Source organism: Delphinapterus leucas, chromosome 1 (assembly GCF_059928025.1).
Source record: "Delphinapterus leucas isolate spDelLeu-1000000601 "Yukka" chromosome 1, BTC_Dleu_Yukka2, whole genome shotgun sequence".
NCBI lineage: Eukaryota > Metazoa > Chordata > Mammalia > Artiodactyla > Monodontidae > Delphinapterus > Delphinapterus leucas.
In genome coordinates, this window is record NC_143129.1 from 35,726,723 (window position 1) to 35,748,065 (window position 21,343).

Genomic DNA, 21,343 nt, shown 5'->3' on the forward strand with positions numbered 1-21,343 from the left:
AGCTTTCTGTCTCACTCAGAAGTCTTTGGCATGTCCACAAGTCCTTGGACATCTGTGCCCATGCCACTGTTGCCTCTCTAACCTCATCTTCTACTACTGTCCCCCTACCACTCCACTCCAGCGTGAAGTGTGTGGTTCGCTCTCATAACTCCTTCAGGTTTTCCCCAACTACCCTATTTAAAATCTCTCCAAACCAGCTTCTTCCCACACTCCTGTTTTATTTTTCTCCACAGCCTGCCTACTTTATTATTTTTTCTGTAACACTTAATTTACTTGTTTGATTTTTTTATTGTCTATCTCTCCCCTTTAGAATGTAGACTCCATGACGTCAGGGATTTATGATTGTTTGTTCATTGCTGTGTCCCCAGCACTTAGAAAGTTACTTGGCCCACAAAGTAGACCTTAACAATTATTTGCTGAGTGAATGAACAAGTTACAGAACCCAACTGCTATCTATAAAGATGCTTTCAAAGTTCTAATTTAGGATGCCAGCAACATGTCTCCCTTACTCACTGGCCACTCTTCACTCAGTGATGACAGAAGCAGGGATAACTCCCTTGCTTCTGTTCTTTGATGATAGTTCCCATGGAGGGGCCCAGAGGTTAGGCTCTGGTGAGGCCTATGGTTGGGCTAAGGAAGGGTCAAAAACAAGGGTGGGTTTTGCTCACAAAGGACTGGGTTTTTTTTTTTTTTCTTTTAAGGAACACCAGATTTGACCTAGACTATGCCCTTCATCTCAGAATTTGCTATGAAATGCTGGAGGATGGGGAAGATTCCAGGGTTTGCCTTTCCTCACCTTGGACTTCTTCCTCCCTGTAGGGAAGAAAGGAAAGAAAACCCAAGTTGTCAATAGTGGAGCGGAAAATGAGTTCCTGGGATCCAGTTTCAAATTTTAAAACAAATGACATATGTGAACTGGAGACCTCTTAACCTGAGGTAACACTCCTCTGTGATTGGCCCAAATTTACAGTTTTAGAGGTGTAGGGTTAAACCTCCATAAGATAATTAAGGGTGAGAACGTGGGAAAGAGTTCTAATAAGTGAAAACTTGAAAATTCAATTTTAAGAATATTTATTTTTAAAAATATTATCCATTTGGTACCAAAGCATGCATTATTGAGGTGACATTGTAGAGAGCTTTAACTTAAGATCTGAACCTCTTCAGGAAAATGGGAATTTCCCTCCCTAACATACCTTACTTAGTGTCCTTCAGAGCAATGATATTTCCAACTCAACTGCAAGTTTCTTCTGATATTGCATTCGAAACTGTCACTCCCCTTTCTTGTTACAAAGTATTGATCAAGTAAATAAGATGAAAAATGGTTTAATGGAAATGTTATAGTCCCAATATTTATTTTTGAGAAAATATTAAAACCCACATTAATCTGTTAGGGAAATTTAAATTATCACCTGAAATTACAACTCGTTGTTTTCTAGAAACGAGGAAAACCAAATTTTCTTCATCAATTTGCGAAGTAAGAGAATCTTCTTCAGAGGAGAAGTATCCAAAGATCTAAAATCCCAAACAACACATATAAACATGCACAATATCTCAGAAATGGCTGTAAAGTAAGAGATTTAATGTTGGTTGAATTTGAAGTCTTAATTTGGACTAACAATCAACAGCTTGATTTATAAATATCAAGGGGTTCTGATATAAATATCAGAAGGCAGTTTAACGTATTCAACATACCGCATGCTGCTGGTGCATGATTTTTGAGCAGTCATTGATTTTTCTTTCCAATAGATAAACTGATGCACTGGGCTGGTGTCCTTGCTCAGACTGACAGTTCAATTAGGAGGTGGCACTTGTTTGGAAATCAAATCAGCCTCCATCAGACAGGGTCTCAGCTGAAAATCCTGACAATGGATTTGGCCACTCTCAAATAACTATTCCTACCCATTTTCCATAAATCTTCCTGGACAAGATTTTTCATTCCTTTTTCGGGGGAATTTTGGAATTTTACTGTTCCAAATCCTATCCTCCAGGTGTTGCATGAAAATTAATTACTATGAAAAGATATCTTGAAGTAAAAAAGTGCATTTTATTTGTGAATAAATTGTCAGATTATGTAATTCCAAGGAATTTGAAAAATAAGATAGCTGTTTTTCAGTTGTCTATGAATAAGCAGAAATAAAGTCCTTAGAAGTTAATGACACACTGTATTTCTTATAAACTTGAGACTAGTTGGTGCTTGGTAGTGAATAAACAGAATGAGCTTCTGAAATTCAAGTGTGCATGCAAACCACTGGGATCCTACTAAAGTGCAGTTCTGACTCATAGGCCTGGGAGTGTGCATTTCTAAGAAGCTCCCCATGAGGGACCACACTTTCCATATAAAGGACCTAGTGACTAAATGAGTCAATTGAAAATAAATCAAAACCAACTATATATCAGTTTGTTTTAATAACATTTGTCTATTTTGATGCTAGATGATGGCTTAGCATTATGTGTTAACATGTCCTTTCATCAGTTGGTTTACAAATGTTACTACTTCCTCCTTTACATTCTCCCCCATTCAAACCTAACAACATAAACCAGCTGCCTTAATAATTTCCTACAATTAGATTTCATTCTTTGGGAAGATGAAGATTATCAAAGACTCTCTTGTATTTTCCAGTTTTCTTCCCACCAGCAAAAGCAGTATTCAATTAAAAGCTTAAGTAATTTATTATCTTCTCAGAAATTGCCACTAATTTTCCATGAGTACAGAACCTCTGCATTTAGTATCTAATTACCTCTGAAGGACTGAGAAAAGAGAAAGCAGAGAGCTTTCACTAGATCTCTGTTGGAGCGGACAGGAATCTTTTGTCCCTGCAACTTCCTGCCATCACTCATTGATGCATTACCCAGTTAACAGACATACATTGATCGGCAACTTAGCCCTTGTTGGGGCCCAGAGTAGGCCAACCCAAAATGTGTGCCAATGGCATATCGATTATTATGAATTAAAGTTACTTAAGAAACAGCCAACACAAGAGGGACACTCTGATCCTCCTGTCTCCCTGAAAACAGGAAATAAAGTTTTTGTGTGAAAGGTACACTCCCTTTCACTTTCACATGAAAGGATGTACCAGCCTGCATCCAGAGGTAGAAGGGACACCCTTATTGACAAAGAGAGAGAATTTGTGCCTGGAAGGGAGAAGCCTATATAAACAAACCTTGTATTTCTTTAATTTACTACCCCAAGCCCAAACTCTGTTATATTCTTTACTAATGGGCACCCCACACCTAAATTTCTTTGTCCTCTCAATTCCTCACAAATTTATTGTTTCTTTGTCTAAAAAGTACAAAAAGCTGCCTGCTTTGGCCACTTCTTAGATCCTATTTCTGTGGGACATCCCTGTGCATAAATTAAAATTTCTTTTTCTCATGTTAATCTGTCTTGTGTCAATTTTATTGTTAATCCAGTCACAAGAACTCAAGAGGTTAGAGGGGAAAATTTCCCCCTCTCCAACGTTCTGTATCATTAAAAAAAAAATGTTATTGAAGTATACTTGATTTACAATGTTGTGTTAATTTCTACTGTACAGCAAAATGACTCAGTTATACATATATATTCTTTTTCATATTCTTTTCCATTCTGGTTTATCACAGAATATTGAATATAGTTCCCTGATATTCTGTATCATTTGAACCCACAATATGGCCTTATGGCAAGAGCATGCACTGTGGAGTCAGACAGTCCAGTGTTTGAGTTCAGGCTCTCCAACTGATTGGTACTTAGAACTTGGATAAATACATTTAGCTCCTTAAGTCTCAGTTTTCTCATTGGCAGAATAAAAGGTCAAACTTCTGAGGGCTTTTTTTAATGGTGGTTAAATGATGTAACGTGTGTAGAGCATTTTGCACTGTGTCTGGGATATAATAATTGTTTTTAAAATATTAGCTATAATTATCATTAGAAAGCCTAGATTAAGAAGGTCTCATGGAAGAGAGGAAAAATATCATAAATTATATCAAGACCATAACCACTAATGAGAAAATTAGGCTCTCTCTGGAGATAGTACTTTAAAACTGTCAGTCCACTTGGGAATGGAAACGTTTCTTCTAAAAGAAAAAGACGAGTCAGATGGGTACTGCAGTAAATTGATGTGTGTGGAACCTCACTGGGAAATATTTATGTGACTCCTCAGCCAGTCAGAACTAAGAGGGAAATTCAGCCTCTTGCCCTTCCTCATTTATCAGGTCCCTGCAGCCTTCACTTCCTTCCTTTCTTTTTTTTTTTTAAAGAAGATGTTGGGGGTAGGAGTTTATTAATTAATTTATTTATTTTTGCTGTGTTGGGTCTTCGTTTCTGTGCGAGGGCTTTCTCTAGTTGTGGCAAGTGGGGGCCACTCTTCATCGCGGTGCGTGGGCCTCTCACTATCGCGGCCTCTCTTGTTGTGGAGCACAGGCTCCAGATGCGTAAGCTCAGTAGTTGTGGCTCACGGGCCTAGTTGCTCCACGGCACGTGGGATTCTCCCAGACCAGGGTTCGAACCCGTGTCCCCTGCATTAGCAGGCAGACTCTCAACCACTGCGCCACCAGGGAAGCCCTTCATTCCCTTTCTTACTCAGTTTAGAATCTGTGATCTGTCACTTCAATTCCACATTTCCACAATCCTCCATCCTTTTCTACCACTGCATTGGCCTGGCAGGAAACCCAACTCCTAGTTGGGTGCAAGGAAGCCAACTGCTTGTGCTCCTTGCACCCCAATTACTGTGGCTGATCAGCCACAGAAAAAGTCTCCCAGCCCTATGGATGGGGCCATGAATCACTCACGAGCTCCAGCTTCCCGGGGCTTCAGTGCCGCCCAGCCATCATCCCATGCTTCTCTGGGCGATCTTGTATTACATTGTCCACAAAAGCAACGTCAAACCTTCTCCAGTCTTATCAAACATGTGCTCCTTGTTACTCTTTGCAGCTGGCCTCATTTCCTACTTCAGATGATAGTAGAAGTCTCCAGACAAGAACTTTCTTAGCATTTCCTGCCACCCTATTCAAAAATTAACCTGGTTTTGGATTCATTCTTTCTTCTCTTCTCCCTTTTAAAGGAAGATGTGTTTCTCCTTTCCTAGACTCATCTCTCCATGTATTCTTTGCAACTCATCCCCTTTCATCTTCAGAGATTGGCTCTTTTTTTCCCTCAGTATCTTCTATCTCTCTCTTTCTACCGCCTTCCTTTCAGCATGTTGGAATCTCTCTCATCTTAAAAACAAAAATACAGGGGCTTCCCCGGTGGCGCAGTGGTTGAGAATCTGCCTGCTAATGCAGGGAACACGTGTTCGAGCCCTGGTCTGGGAGGATCCCACGTGCCGCGGAGCAACTAGGCCCGTGAGCCACAACTACTGAGCCTGCGCGTCTGGAGCCTGTGCTCCACAACAAGAGAGGCCACGATGGTGAGAGGCCCGCGCACCGCGATGAAGAGTGGCCCCCGCTTGCCACAACTAGAGAAAGCCCTCGCACAGAAACGAAGACCCAACACAGCAAAAATAAATAAATTAATTAATTAATAAACTCCTACCCCCAACATCTTTTTAAAAAAAAAATACAGCAAACCTTCCAAAGGTAATTATAATTATAGATCATAGTCCTTAGTCCTTTTCTTGCTTTCCTCTTCTCCAGCTTCCTACTCCCAATATTGCAACCTCCTTCCATTGCTGTTAAGTTTGGATTCCTCTTGTAGCTACATTTTGCTTTTTGCTGGTTGTAACAACAGACACACTCTTTCTGATCTTTGACAGTCTCCCCTCTGTATTAGTTTCCTATTGCTGTGGAAGCAAATTACCACCAACAAAGTGTGTTAAAACAACACTCATGTATTAGCTCATAGTTCCACGGGTTAGAAGTCCAACATGGGTCTCACATGGCAAAATCAAGATGTCAATAGAGACGCATTCTTTACTGAAGACTTGGGATAGAGTCTGCTTCTAAGCTCATTCAGGTGCTTGGCCCGAGGTCCTCATTTCCTTGCTGGTTGTCAGGTGGGGCTGCCCTTACCTTTTAGAGGCCTCTCTTCAGTCCTACTACATGGGCCCCTGCATCTCAGCACAAGCAATGGTACTTAAATTCTCCACATTTAGAATCTTCTTCTGCCTTCTTCTCTTTTTAAGGACTTATGTGATTACATTGGGCCCGCCCAGATAATCCAGGACAATCTCCCTATCTTAAGGTAATTAATTAGTCATCTTAATTGCATCTGCAAAGTCCCTTCACAGCAGTACCTAAATTACTTTGATATTTGATTGGATAACCAGGGGACAGGAATCTTGGGGCAGGTAGCTGGGGTGGGGGACACCTTTTTAGCATTCTGCCTATCACATCCTCCTTTTATAAATGCATTTCAGTACAGTAAGTTATTTGTGCAAAATACAGCAAAAAGACCAATATTAGCAGCCAATTTAACCTCAGATAATAGTGTGAGAGAATTTTCAGATAATAATATGAAATGACAAAGGGAATTAATATTTCCACGTTAATGTCCTCTTTGCAAGTTCAAAACTGTCCACTGGGCACCTTTGCTGCCTTCCCAGATGGCACATCAGCCATGCAATCTGTCATACATGTGGTTTACAGTCACATCTATGATAGGTGCCATCCTGTACAACATCTGCTCTTATGGAAATCATACATTTTGCTATTTTTAAGCTTATAGTGACACAATACTACAATGCTTACCATAACCAATTTCCAAAGAACACTAAAAACATCAAATTACTAAAATTTATTGAGGAAAAATTTAAGAGACATTATACCAGATAAACCCCTTCTGAAGAGACAGCTAAAGTTATTACATTTTGAAAGGAAATGTTTCAAATAATGTTTTTAAAGAGGAGAAAATATCTCCTTTCTTGTGATGGGCTATAGCCTCATGGATCTCAAATTTCTCTTTCAGTAGTTTAAATTTCAGTCTAGTAATTGTGACATGCTTAGAGTATTTTATGACTATTAATGATGCTTTAGGGTATTAATTTTCATTTAACTGTGTTATTTCAAGGGCTTGCTCCATGCATTAAGTAATCCATCTTTTTAACTACACTTTTTTTTTTTTTTTTAGGATTACATAAGGAACACATGTTCAATGTAGAATGTTTGGAGAAAATAAAAAGCAGAGGAAAATAAAAATCAGTAGGCAACTCATTCTTTAACCTATCCTGGAGCATTCTTTTCACAATTTTGAAGCCAGCAAATAGTTTTAGATTTATAGTAGTTCATTTTAAATTCACTTTGGGGGAACACAGTTATAGGCATCCCAGATGGTGCTATATGGCTCTTCTTTGAATTAACTGGGTGTGCTCCTGGAAGGAACATGTTTATGAATTGCTCACTGGAAATTTAGACTAACACACTATTGTAGGAAAAGAAGATTGTATCAATAACAGAACCTTCTACTGACTGGCTTTATAAATTTAAGACAATCACATTTCTTTAGATCTCTTTACATCTAATTTCTCTCACTATAAATTAAAGGGGCAGGTCCAGATGATAGTTGAGTTCTAAGGTTTCATTATAAGTATCCATTTTTTAAAGTACATTTGCATCTAAAACCTAGGAAAAGAAAGTATACCTTTTTGTGCCATTGCTACAACAAAGAGATTTATATCCAATCAGGTTTGTATGTTTGTGCCAGACTTCAAAAGAATAAACCTAGTTTGTACTACCTGATAAGATTGACTGTCTGATAAAAAAGACTAATTTCATTTCATACTGAAATGAAATTAGTCTTCCAGCATTGAATTTCCATTTTACGGATGACAGATCTGAAGCCCAGAAAGGCTAGGTCACATGGCTTGAAATAGAAATGCCTCTTAGGAGCACTGGCACAGATAGTTTGTGAGGAAAATGACAGAAAAATAAAAAACTTCCTGCACCATTTTTTCAAAGTTATTCTTCATATACATACAGTGTGCCAGAGGTTGGTCACAAATTTTTCTAAAACTTGCATATAATTTATAGGAACCCAAGGGATGTAACAGGATAATGTAATTTGAAATTGCTATATAGAGAGGGAGAAAATCTCAACTCCAAGACCGAAGCCAATTTTTTGTGTGGCTTTAGACAAGTCAGTTAACCTTTCTGTGCTTCATTTTCTTCCTCTTTATTATTGCAATAATATTATCCTCCATAATCTACATCATGGGGCTGTTGTGAAGATTAAATGAGAACATGCATGGGAGGTTTTGGGAAAAAAAGTAAGATGATCATGATGTTCTAGCTGAAAAGGGAAAGAGAAGAAGAAAAAGAAGGAATGGATGAGGGAGACACTGAGGCTCAATTTCCTCATCTACACCATGAAAAGTCTGAATTTAGTTTTTTTGTTGTTTTTGTTTTTTGGGGTTGTTTTGTTTTGTTTTTCTGCAAGGACAAGAAAGTGCTTTATTTATTTACAATAACAACAAAAATTTGTAACATAATTATCTTTCCCCAAAACAGATATCCCTACAAAATACACAGAGGCCAAATTCTCAGCTGATGTAGAATTCCATGTAAAAATGAACTATACTGTGTCTCATTTGTTGTCATTATGGGACATTTTTAGAGCATTGATTTCCTGAATCTAAGTGTGTAATATAATATAAACAGACTTATGTAACTTCCTGAAAGGCATAAATTATTGATATTGACATGAATTATTTGTTATACACTCATTTTTGCATTCTTAGTGGTCTGAAACTATTGCATTTGAAATTCAAGCACACAAACCACGGAAGGAAGGAAGGAAGGAAGGGAGGGAGGGAGGGAAGGAGGGAGGGAGGAAAAAAGGAAGGGGGAAAGAAAGAAGAGAGAAAGAAAAAAACCCCTCATAAGCTCAGCAATCAGAATTCATTCTCTTTGACATATGAAACTTGTACCCCAGTAACCCCTTTTCATGTCTATCATGACCTAATTTAGATGTTTTCATATATATTTTGCTTTCATATTTTCTCTTTCAATGTCATAATCAAGTACAGATCTCAGTAAAAGACATACTTTTACTTTTCATTTCTTGCAAAAAAGAACATACTTCAGAAACATACTCCACAGTAGAATCTTCATGCTCATCTACAGGTGTCCAAGGCTTTGTAATTGCTCACCAGAAGTTTGTTAGTTTTTCAATTAACATAAGCAACCTAAAATATTTATAAGAATTATCAAAAATACAAGGTTGTATTGAAATTCAATTACTGGTGTGCTGGGCTATGTATTAGTTTAGCTGTATTAATTCCAAAAATCAGTTTTATTGTAATTCTATTAATTTTTGTCTTCCAGTTTTAGAGATATAATTGATATACAGCACTGTATAAGTTTAAGGTGTGCAGCATAATGATTTGACTTACATGCATCATGGAATTATGACCTAAATACATTTAGTGAGCATCCATCATCTCATGGATATAAAATTAAAGTAGAAAAAATATTTTTCCTTGTGACGAGAACTCTTAGGGTTTACTCTCTTAACAACTTTCATATGTAACCTACAGCAGTGTTAATTATATTTATCGTGTTGTACATTACATCCCTAATACTCCTTCATCTTATAACTGGAAGTTTGTATATTTTGACCACTTTCAGCCAATTCTCCCTACTCCCACCCCGCACCTCAGTAAACACAAATCTGATATCTTTTTCTATGAGTTCTGTTTGTTTGTTTTTGAAGTATAAATGACCTACAACACTATGTTAGTTCCTGGTACACAACATAGAAATTCAGTGTTTCTACACATTTCAAAACAATAACCGTGATAATCTATTTGTCATCTGCCACCATACAAAGATATTATATAGTTATGACTATATTCCCCACACTGTATAATTCATACTTGTAGCTCACTTATTTCATAACTGGAAGTTTGTATCTCTTCATCTCCCTCACCTATTTCTTACCTCCCCCCACAGGCCTCCCCTCTGGAAACCACATGTTTTTTCTCTGTATCTATGATTCTGTTTCTATTTAGTTATATTTGTTCATTTGTTGAGTTTTTTAATTCCACATATAAGTGAAAAATTACAGTATTTGTCCTTCTCTGTCCTGGAGAATGTTCCATGTACACTTGAAAAGAATGTGTATTCTTATATAAAATAGATAAGCAATGAGGACCTACTGTATAGCACAGGGAACTATATTCAATATCTTGTAATAACCTATAATGGAAAAGAATCTGAAAGAATATATATATATGTGTGTGTGTGTGTGTGTGTGTGTGTGTGAATCACTTTGCTGTACACCTGAAACATTGTAAATCAACTATACTTCAATTTAAAAAATAAAATAAAATTAAAAGTTGCAAAAATTTTAAAAAAGAATGTGTATTCTGCTGCCTTTGTATGGAATGTTATATATAGACCTATTAAGTTTATCTGGTCTAATGTGTCATTTAAGACCAATGTTTCCTTACTGACTTTCTGTCTGGATGATCTGCCCATTCTTGTAAGTGGGGTGTTAAAAGTCTCCTACTATTATTGTGTTACTGTCAATTTCTCCTTTTATGTCTGTTAATCTTTGCTTTATGTATTTAGGTGCTCCTATGTTGGGTATGTATATATTTACAAGTGCTATAACTTCTTGTATTTATCCCTTGATCATTATGTAATGACCTTTTTTGTCTCTTGTTACAGTTTTGTTTTAAAGTCTGTTTTGTCTAAGTATTGCTGTACTGGCTTTCTTTTCATTTCATTTGCATGGAATATCTTTTTCCATCCCTTCGCTTCCAGTCTGTTTGTATCTTTAGATATGAAGTGAGTCCCTTGTAAGCAGCATATATTTTGGTCTTGTTTTTTTATCAATTCTATATCTTTTGATTGGAGTATTTATAAATAAATATAATATACACTTATTTTTTTACATTTTATACTTTATAAATATAAATACTTATATTTAAAGTAATTATTGATAGATATGTACTTATTGCCATTTTGTTCATTGTTTGGGGGTTGTTTTGTAGGGGTTTTGGTTCCGTTCCTTTTTTTTTTGATCTCTTGTGATTTGATGATGACTTCTATTTTTGAATTACTTTATCTTTTTTGTGCATGTATCAATTATAGATTTTTGGTTTGTGGTTAGCCAAACCACACGAGATTTATATGTAGCAATCTATATATCCAGATAGCTAGACAGATATGTTATTATTTTAAGTTATTGATCTCTTAAGTTTGAACACATTTTAACAACCCTGCATTTTTACTCCCCCTCCCAAGTTTACTGCTTTTGGCATCCTATTTTACATACTTTTGTTTTGAGTATCACTTAATTACTTATTGTGTATAGAGATGATTTTACTATTTTTGTCTTTTAACCTTTCTGTTACCTTTATAAGTGGTTGATCTAGTACTTTTGCTGCATATTTGCCTTTTCCAATGAGTTTTTCCTTTTGTAATTTTCATATTCCTAGTTGTGCCCTTTCTACTTAGAGAAGTCCCTTTAATATTCCTTGTAAAGCTGGTTTTGTGGTGCTGAAATTTTTTAGCTATTGCTTGTCTTTTTTCTCACCTTCAAAGCTGAATAATAGCCTTGCTGGGTAGAGTATTCTTGTTTGTAGGTTTTTCCCTTCATCACTTTAAATATGTTGTGTCATTCCCTTCTGGCCTGCAGAGCTTCTGCTGAAAAGTCAGCTGATAACCTCCTGGGAGTGGCCTTGTGGGTAACTTGTTGCTTTTCCTTTGCTGCTTTTAATATTCTCTCTTAATCTTTAATTTTTGCCATTTTAATTACAGTGTGTTTTGGTGTGGTCCTCTTTGGGTTGACCCTGTTTGGGACTCTCTATGCTTCCTAGACCTGGATGTCTGTTTCCTTCCCCAGGTTAGGAACGTTTTCACCTATTATGTCTTCACATATGTTTTCTGCCCATTTCTCTCTTCTCTTTTTGGGACCCCAATAATGCAAATATTAGTATACTTGATGTCTCAGAAGTCTCTTAAACTGTTATCATTTTTTTTAATTCTTTTTTCTTTTCTCCTTTCAGCTTGAATGATTTCTACTACTCTGTCTTTCAGTTTGCTGAACATGCCTCTGTATCATCTACTCTACTGTGTATTTTTAATTCCAATTGTTGTGTTTTTCATCTCTATTTTGTCCTTTGTATTTTCTAACTCTTTGTTAAACTTCTCACTCTGTTCATCCAATGTTCTCCCAAGTTCTTTGATTATCATTGTGATCATTATCTTGAACTTTTTTTTTTTTTTTGCGGTACGCGGGCCTCTCACTGTTGTGGCCTCTCCCATTGCGGAGCACAGGCTCCAAACGTGCAGGCTCAGCAGCCATGGCTCACGGCCTCAGCCGCTCCACGGCATATGGGATCTTCCTGGACCGGGGCACGAACCCGCATCCCCTGCATCGGCAGGCGGACTCTCAACCACTGCACCACCAGGGAAGCCCTACCTTGAAATTTTTATTGGGTATATTATTTCCACTTCACTTAGTTCTTCTCAGATTTTATTTTGTCTGGAACATATTCCTCTGTTGCCTCATTTTGCTCTGTTTTTATTTCTATGTATTTCGTAGGTTGGTTATATTTCCCAGTTTTGGAGAAGTGGACTTATGTAGGAAATATCCTATGAGGACCAATAGCACATTCCTCTCTGGTCATCAGAGTATATGCTCCAGGGGTACCCTCTATGTGGGTGGCGTGGGTCATTCTGTTGTGACAGGCTGTCTACTGTGGCTGGTTCCCAGTGCAGTTGGTTGCCAGGCCCTGCCTTGTGTAGAGGCTGCCAGCTGCTGGTGGGTAGCTAGGTCCTGTCTGGCTGGCTGTAAGGACTTAGTGGTCCTGGGGTTGGTATTCACCTACTTGTGTGTTGGGTTGTGGCCCAGGGGGTCCCAGGCTTGGTGTCTGCCCACTGGTGGGTGAGATTCGGCCCTGGGTCTAGTGCTGACCCATTGGTTGACAGAGCTGGGTCCTGGGGTCTCTGACTGAGAGGCCTGGGGCTCCCATAGTTTGTGTTCACCCACTGGTGGGTGAGGCTGGGTCCGATGGCTGGCTGTGGGGTCCCAGGGGTCCTGGGGCGAGTGCTATCCAACTGGTGGGTGAGACCATGTCTTGGGCCCTCTGGTGGGAGGGACTGAGTCCTGGAGCAGCTGACATCTCAGGGGGTCTTATGGCAGCTGACCTGCTGGTGGGTGGGGCTGGGTCCCTTCCCAGCTAGCTGCTTGGCCTGGGGCATCCCAGGACTTGTGCCAACCGACTGGTGCACAGGACAGGTCCTGCTAATAAGCTAGAGGAAGGATTCCAAAATGGCACTTGTTAGCACTAGTGTCTTCATTATGGTATGAGATCCCAAAACAGTCTGCTGCCCATGTGTATGTCCCCTCAGTGAGTCCCAGCTGCAACTTGCCTCTCTGGGAGGCTCTCCAAAATCAGCAAGTGGTTATGACCCGTGCTCTTTTCACATTACTGCTTCTGTCCAGGGTCCCATAGTGTGTGAGATTTTATGTGTGCCCTTTATGAGTGGAGTCTTTATTTCCCACAGTCCTCTGGCTCTCCTGAAAGTAAGCCCCACTGACCTTCAAAGGCAAATATTCTGGGGGCTCATCATCCTGGTGAAGGACCCCTGGATGGGGTGTTCACTGTGGGGTTTGGACCCCTTGCTCCTTGGGGAGAACCTCAGCAATTATGATTATTCTCCCATTTCTGGGTCACCTGCCCAGGGGTATGGGTTTTGACTATCCCATGACTCCACTCCTCCTATCCATCTTGTTGTTTCTTCTTTATATCTTTAGTTGTAGAAGATTTTTTCTCCTAGTCTTCAGCAAAAGACATCAGTAGCTGCTCTTTAAATAGTTGTAATTTTGGTGTGCACATCGAATGAGGTAAGCTCAGAACCTTCCTACTCTGCTATTTTGGCCAATCCCTGAGGAATTCTATTAAATCTATAAGTTAATTTGCGGGCCATTTTTTTCTTTACAAATTGAGTCTCCCAATTTCCAGATTTTCTCTTATTCCTTCAGTAAAATGTCATAACCTTATACATTCCTTAATAGATTTATCCCATAATATTTTCTGCTATTTGTTTCTCTTGCAAATGGAATCTTTTTTTCCTGTTAGCTTTATGTGTGTGTTGTAAGGGTTATTGCTGACGTTTATGAAAGTTACTGATTCTTGCATGTTTATCTTCATTGAATTCTCTTGAACTTTCATCTTACTTCTGATAGCTAACAATGTGATTCTCTTGTATATGCCTAGTAGACATCATACACAAATAATGACAATTTTGTATTTTTTCATAGATTATTACATATCACTTTTTTTTCATTACTTACAGCCTCCAATAAAATGTTGAAGACTAGTGGTGATAATAGGCATCCTTTTCTTGTTCTTGACTTTAATGGGAGTGTTTCTACTATTTCACTATTAAATATGATCCTTGATTAAATATATTCCTAGTAAGTCTCTCTGGTGAACACATCCTAATGTGACTCCTCACCACACACATACAATGAGTCACACCTTTGTATCATCTCCATCCCTTGAGTATGCATAGAACCTGTGACTTGCTTTTAACCAAAAGAATAAAGCAAATGAAATGGGCTGTTTCTCTCATAATTATATTATTTAAGACTCTGTCTTCATGGACTATGGAGATAGAGATTCTACTGCTAGTCTTGAGGAAGCAAATTGGTGAACTGTCTATGTAGAGGGCTATGTGGCAGAGAACTGCAGACAGCCTCTAGGACATGAGGGCAGCTTCCAGTCTCCAGCTTCCAGCCAATAAAGAGATGAGTCCTTCAGTCATACAAAAACAAGTAACTGAATTCTGCCAACTCTCTGAATTAGCTTGGAAACAGATTTTCCTCTAGTCAAGCCTCTAAATGAGAATAACTTGATTGCAGCCTTGTGAGACCCTGAGAAGAGGACCCAATTAAGCTGTGCCCAGACTCCTGATCTATGGCACTTGTGAGATAATAAATGTTTCTTCTTTTTATTCTCTCTTTTTTAAATTGAAATATAGTTGATTTACAATGTTGTGCTAATTTCTGCTGTACAGCAAAGTGACTCAGTTTTACACATATATACTTTTTTTTTATATTCTTTTCCATTATGTTTTATCCGAGAAGATTGGATGTAGTGCCCTGTGCTATACAGTAGGACCTCGTTGTCCATCTATTCTAAATGTAATAGTTTGCATCTACTAACCCCAAACTCCCAGTTCTTCCCTCCCCTCCCCCCTCCCCCTTGGCAACCACAAGTCTGTTCTCTATGTCTGTGAGTCTGTTTCTGTTTCGTAGATAGGTTCATTTGTGCCATATTTTAGATTCCACATATAAGTGATATTATATGGTATTTGTCTTTCCCTTTCTGACTTACTTCACTTAGTATGATAATCTCTACCTCCATTCATGTTGCTGCAAATGGCATTATTTCATTCTTTTTATGGTTGAGTAGTATTCCATTGTATACATATACACCACATCTTCTTTATCCGTTCATCTGCTGATGGACATTTAGGTTGTTTCCGTGTCTTGGCTATTGTGAATAGTGTTGCTATGAACATAGGGGTGGGTATAATTTTATCTGGGTATATGCCCAGGAGTGGGATTTCTGGATCATATGGTGGTTCTATTTTTAGTTTTTTGAGAAACCTCCATACTGTTTTCCACAGTGGCTACACTAACTTACATTCCTACCAACATTGTAGGAGGGTTCCCTTTTCTCCACACCCTCTCCGACATTTGTTATTTATAGATTTTTTAAATGATGGCCATTCTGACCAGTGTGAGGTGGTATCTCGTAGTTTTGATTTGCATTTCTCTAATAACTAATGATGTTGAGCATCTTTTCATGTGCTTACTGGCCGCCTGTATGTCTTCTTTGGAGAAATATCTATTTGTTGTTGTTGAGTTGTATGAACTGTATATTTTGGAGATTAAGCCCTTGTTGGTTGCATCTTTTGCAAATATTTTCTCCCATTCCATAGGTTGTCTTTTCTTTTTTTTTTTTTATGGTTTCCTTCACTGTGCAAAAGCTTGTAAGTGTGATTAGGTCCCATTTGTTTACTTTTGTTTTTATTTATATTTCCTTGGGAGATTGACCTAAGAAATTGTTGGTACAATTTATGTCAGAGAATATATTGCCTATCCTCTCTTCTAGGAGCTTTATGGTTTCATGTCTTATGCTTAAGTCTTTAAGCCATAGTTTATTTTTGTGCATGGTATGAGGGTGTGTTCTAACTTTGTTGATTTATATGCAGATGTCCAACTTTCAAGCACCACTCGCTGAAGAGAATGTCTTTTTCATATTGTACATTTTTGCCTCCTTTGTCAAAGATTAACTGACCATGGGTGTGTGGGTTTATTTCTGGGCTCTCCATTCTGTTCCATTGATCTGTATGTCTGTTTTTGTGCCAATACCACACTGCTTTGATTACTGTAGCTTTGTAGTATTGTCTGAAGTCTGGGAGAGTTATGCTTCCCACATTTTTCCCCCCCTCAGGACTGCTTTGGCAATTCTGGGTCCTTTGTGGTTCCATATAAGGTTTAATATTATTTGCTCTAGTTCTGTGAAAAATGTCATGGTAATTTGATAGGGATTGCATTAAATCTGTAGATTGCTTTGGGTAGTATTGACATTTTAACAATATTAATTCTTCGAATCCAAGGGCATGGGGTATCTTTCCACTTTGAATCATCTTTAATTTCCTTTATTAATGTTTTATAGTTCTCAGTGTCTTTCACCTGAAAGACTTTCACCAAGTCTTTCACCTCCTTGATCAGGTTTATTCCTAGGTGTTTAATTAATTAATTTATTTTTTGGTGCAATTTTAAAAGGTATTATTTTTTTACATTCCCTTTCTGATCTTTCATTGTTAGTGTAAAGAGATGCAACCAATTTCTGAATGTTAATCTTGTATCCTGCTACTTTGCTGAATTCATTTATTAGATCTAGTAGTTTTTGTGCGGAGTCCTTAGGATTTTCTTTATGTAGTATCATGTCATCTGCATATAGTAACAATTTTTACCTCCTCTCTTCCAATTTGGATACATTTCATTTCTTTTTCTTGTATGATTGCTGTGGCAAGGACTTCCAATACTATGTTGAATGGAAGTGGTGAGAGTGGGCGTTCTTGTCTTGTTCCAGATTTTAGTGGGAAGGTTTCAGCTTTCCATCATTGAGTATTATATTGGCTATGGGTTTGTCATAAATGGCTTTTATGATGTTGAGGTATGTTTCCTCTATACCCACTTTGGTAAGAATTTCTGTCATGAATGGATGTTGAATTTTGTCAAATGCTTTCTTGAAGTTGCTAAATTTAGATAAAAGGAAATCCTGCTGTTTACAAAAACATGGCTGGACCTTGAGGATAATATGCTAAGTGAAATAAGTCAGATGCAGAGAATCAGGGTATGTGATCAGCTTGTGCTCAATTCCCTGATTAGCTGATGTCTTGGAATCTCAATTTTCAGTTTTCTGGTTCTAACCAGTCTGGGGGCTACATGCTGGAGGCATACTGATGCAGGTAACTTCTGGTTAACTTACAGTTAAACTAGTGGGGGTTTTAGTATCTTCAGAACAACTTAGGGATGTGCTTCAGACTTATCTTTACCTTTGAAACAGAACTAGGAGTCTTTGTGACTGAGTTATTATGTTTAACTGTTTAAGTTATAGCCATAACTGCTTAAGTTATGGCTACTCTCCTGCCTGAATCTCCTATCTTTGTTTCTGCATTCTTTGCTTCCCCAAACATTAACTGTTAAGACCTATTCTTTGTTCTACATGGAGGGCCTAGGAGGTCATGGTGTATTTCTACAGCTGCTTTTCCCAATCAACAATTAGCAGGGACACAGAGGATTCTGTCACCAGGAAGATCCCGCAGGGTCTTTCTCAGTTTCAATGTGGGAATTACATGTTCTTTAAAGGCTTAATAGAAACATTTTTTGTTTGCAGTTTTCTTCCCAAAATTAATTGATGAATTTGTTTGTTTGCTTGGTTTTGGGGATTTGAGCTATCATTTATTATTGGTTTATAATTTTATTATATTGGAATTTATTGAAATGTTACTTTTAGCTTTCCCCATGGTCAATTTGGTGATGGCCCTGTGTATAGTTGAGATGTATCTTTTCTATATCTTGGATTCAAAGTTCTATTTATACGTATTTACCAGCTCCTTAAATGTGATAGTCAAATCCATTAAATCCTTGCTTTTTCTTTTGCCTACTATATCCACTGATTTTTCAGAGAGAGCCAGATAATTTAAAAATCATTTTGATTACTCTGTATGCAGTGTGCAATTTTTTCAATTGTAAGTTACCTCAAATCCTTTTAGATTTAGAAACAAATCTATAGAATGTAGTCTTCTGTGAGTTTAAATGAGGACTGGAGTCTTTCCCTCCTCCTTTTCCATAGTTCATAGATTACTTTGCAACCAAACGTGCTTCTATATGTTCTTCCAACAACACCAGAGTGATATCTAAGGAGTCAATACTGTACCAATCAGAAAATGACTCAGGAAACATTAGTTGGTCAACCTCAGCCTTTTTCTTCCCTTAAAAATACGGATACACTGAAATTTGTATAAACTGCCACTACTGAAAAAGAATACCTCATTTAGAATGTAATGAAGGTCAAACATCTGTCTGCCTTACTCTCTTTTAATTATGGGCAGTGCCATGCCTTTATGGGCATAGGCATTTAAATGTGCCACACACACACTGTGGGTTTAACCCCTGTGGGAGCAACACTTTAATTATTTTTGCTGAACAAAGAAAAATAATACCTGGATTTCATATTACAAACATGAAAAATGACTACCTCACACCAGTCTATAGACGCATCAGGGTTGTTGCAGAGTTTCCTGTAAAAGCATTTCACATCTTGATTCTTCACTTCTGGACCAAAGAGTTCCTGTACGGTCGCATAAAACTTGTCATAATCAATTGCATCTGCATTGTAACAAAGCACAAGAACATTGTCATAAAATTCAAAGAAATATATTGCACTTTTCAGCTGCTTTTTCCCCATTTTCTAATCTATTTCATTATTTCAACCTATAAAAACCATATTCTACCAAAGTTTAAAGATCTTTTCATGGGAACATAACTAGGCTCTTGGCTAGAATATTACTTAGAAGAAAATATTTTACTTTGGTGTTTAGTATCTCCTCCATAGATTTTGTCTCAATTATTTTAGGCATTTTGTTCAGGAATACAAAGATAAGAAAGTGAATTACTTCTTTCCTATTGGGAAAAAGTTTTACTAACAGGAGTGTTTGCTAGAGCTAGTCTTGGGTGGAAGATAGAAGTGAGCAAAGAGCAATTTTTTTTTTTCTTGCCAAAATTTTATTATTTTATTTTTTCCATGATGTCTTTAATTCATCTCAGCATATTTTTACATATGATGTAAAGTGAGGGTGTTTCATTTTGGATTTTCTAAGAAGCAGACCCCAAGACAGATGCAGAATTGCAAGAGATTTATTGGGGGGAAACTCCTATGAAAAAGGAAGAACGGGAGCAGGAGTAAATGATGAGAGACTTCAGATCATAATAGAGTTCTGATACATATTCAGGGAAAGATAGGTGAATTCATTCAACCCATGAAAGACAGGTCTCCATACCAGTTTTCAACAGGACTCCCAAAGACCCTGAGCTTTCACTTGTCCCTTACTCCTCTTAGGTCTCAGCAAAGGTATTGTTACTGGAAGTGGTGTGGTTAAGAACCTACCTGCAGGTTCCTTGGTTCCTAGGATTCTCCTGACCCTACATCCTTGTAATTCATCATTTTCCACACTTCATCTAGATCCTTTTAATGCAGAGCCCATTCAATAATGTTCTTCCTATCTACCGTCATTGTCTGGGTACCTTCCATCTTTCTCTTTACCATTTGCAGTTGTACTGTAATCTTTGAAAGGCTCCAATCTCTTTTGCACTATCTCTTCTAAAATCTCTCCCCTTGAAATAATTTTTATTAATGTCAAATTTCCTAAAGCTTTGGATAATATCCGACTTTGCCTGACATTTTATCACTAGCTGCCATGCTGCCATATGCTAGACAGAGTAAAAAAAATCTGGACTCTAGTTTGTCAATTATTGATTTTTGTGAGCCACACTAGTAACTTAATATCTCTGACTTTCCACTTTCCCATCTATTATATGGGCAAAATTACAATCACTACAAAGAACAATTGTTGATTGATTCTTTGACACTGTAAACAGACACGCACACAAACCACACCATTGACTGAATATTGATTTTGAAAAATTTTGTGATTCACTGGGGTATAGCTATTGAGTCTCAGGACCAGAAGGAGTTAGACACAAATATGCATTAAGCAACTATTATGTGTCAGAACTGAGCTAGACAGTGGTCTTAGAATGGAAAACTAGATAGACAAGACCCCTTCCTCTGTAGTTTACATTCTAGTGGGAGAAACAGAAAATCAACAAGTGAACAAAATATTTACAGATTGTGACAGGCAAGACTAATTACTAGAGATAAATCCAATCCAACGTTTGGATTAGTGGTTATCTGTGTAAAAGGGCATGAGAGAACATTCTGGAATGATAGAAATGTTCCCTGTCTTGATCCGGTTGGTAACTACAGGTATGTTTACATATGTCCAAATTTATCGAGTTATACACTTAAGATTAGTGCTCTTTCTGTGCTTTACTGTATGTAGGCCATACCTTAGTAACAATTTGAGAATCATTAAGTATAGAGTGAGATAAGTGCTCAAAAGAAAACCAATAGGGAGCTGTGATAGAATTATCTAGTGCTGGTGTGTGGGGGTGGACCCGAGGGAATCCCTTTCTAAGGACAGGTAAAAAAAAATAAACCTGAGACCTGATAAGCAAAAGGAGTCAGCCATGTGCAAAGGTAGACAAGAGGATTTTAGGCAAAGGCTGACAAACACAAAGACACTGAGGCAGGAAAGAGCTTGGTGCATTCTGGGAAGGTCAGTGACATGAAGTATAGTGAGGACTGGGGAAAGTACCATGAGGTGAGATCAGAGAGGAAGGAGGGCCAAGCTAGAGTTAGAAGTTTGTATTTTATTCTAAGCATAATGGTGAGCTATCACTAGAGAGTTTGAAAGACACTGGTGGCTGTGAGGAGATAAGAGTGAAAGCTATAAAATCACTGAGGGGCTCGTGCATTTAACCCGGGTTTCAAATGTGGAGGCTTAGGCCAGGATGATACTGAGGGTGATGGTACATCCTGAGCTGCCATGGAAGTCTCATTTATGCCTGCTTTCTCAACTTATTATTATTATTATTTTTAGGCCACGCCCTGCCACATGTGGGATATTAGTTCCCTAACCAGGGATCAAACCCATGCCCCCTGCATTGGGAGCATGGAGTCTTAACCACTGGACCACCAGGGAAGTCCCTCAACTTAATTATTAGTAACACCCCCTTTCACTCTTGAAAGTGTCATCAACTGGATGATAAGTGGTATAG

General features: G+C 37.9%; 1 protein-coding gene across 1 annotated transcript in view; it reads right to left on the minus strand.

Moving 5' to 3' along the window:
- Nucleotides 1-21,343, minus strand: part of WDR64 (WD repeat domain 64) — a 147,027-nt gene that overhangs the window by 121,606 nt on the left and 4,078 nt on the right. Inside the window, exons 2-3 of the mRNA XM_089907955.1 lie at nucleotides 18,702-18,832; nucleotides 1,410-1,512 (exon numbers count right to left, since the gene is read on the minus strand). Coding sequence (XP_089764081.1) covers nucleotides 1,410-1,512; nucleotides 18,702-18,832 — 234 coding nt within the window. The remainder of the gene's footprint in view (nucleotides 1-1,409; nucleotides 1,513-18,701; nucleotides 18,833-21,343) is intronic.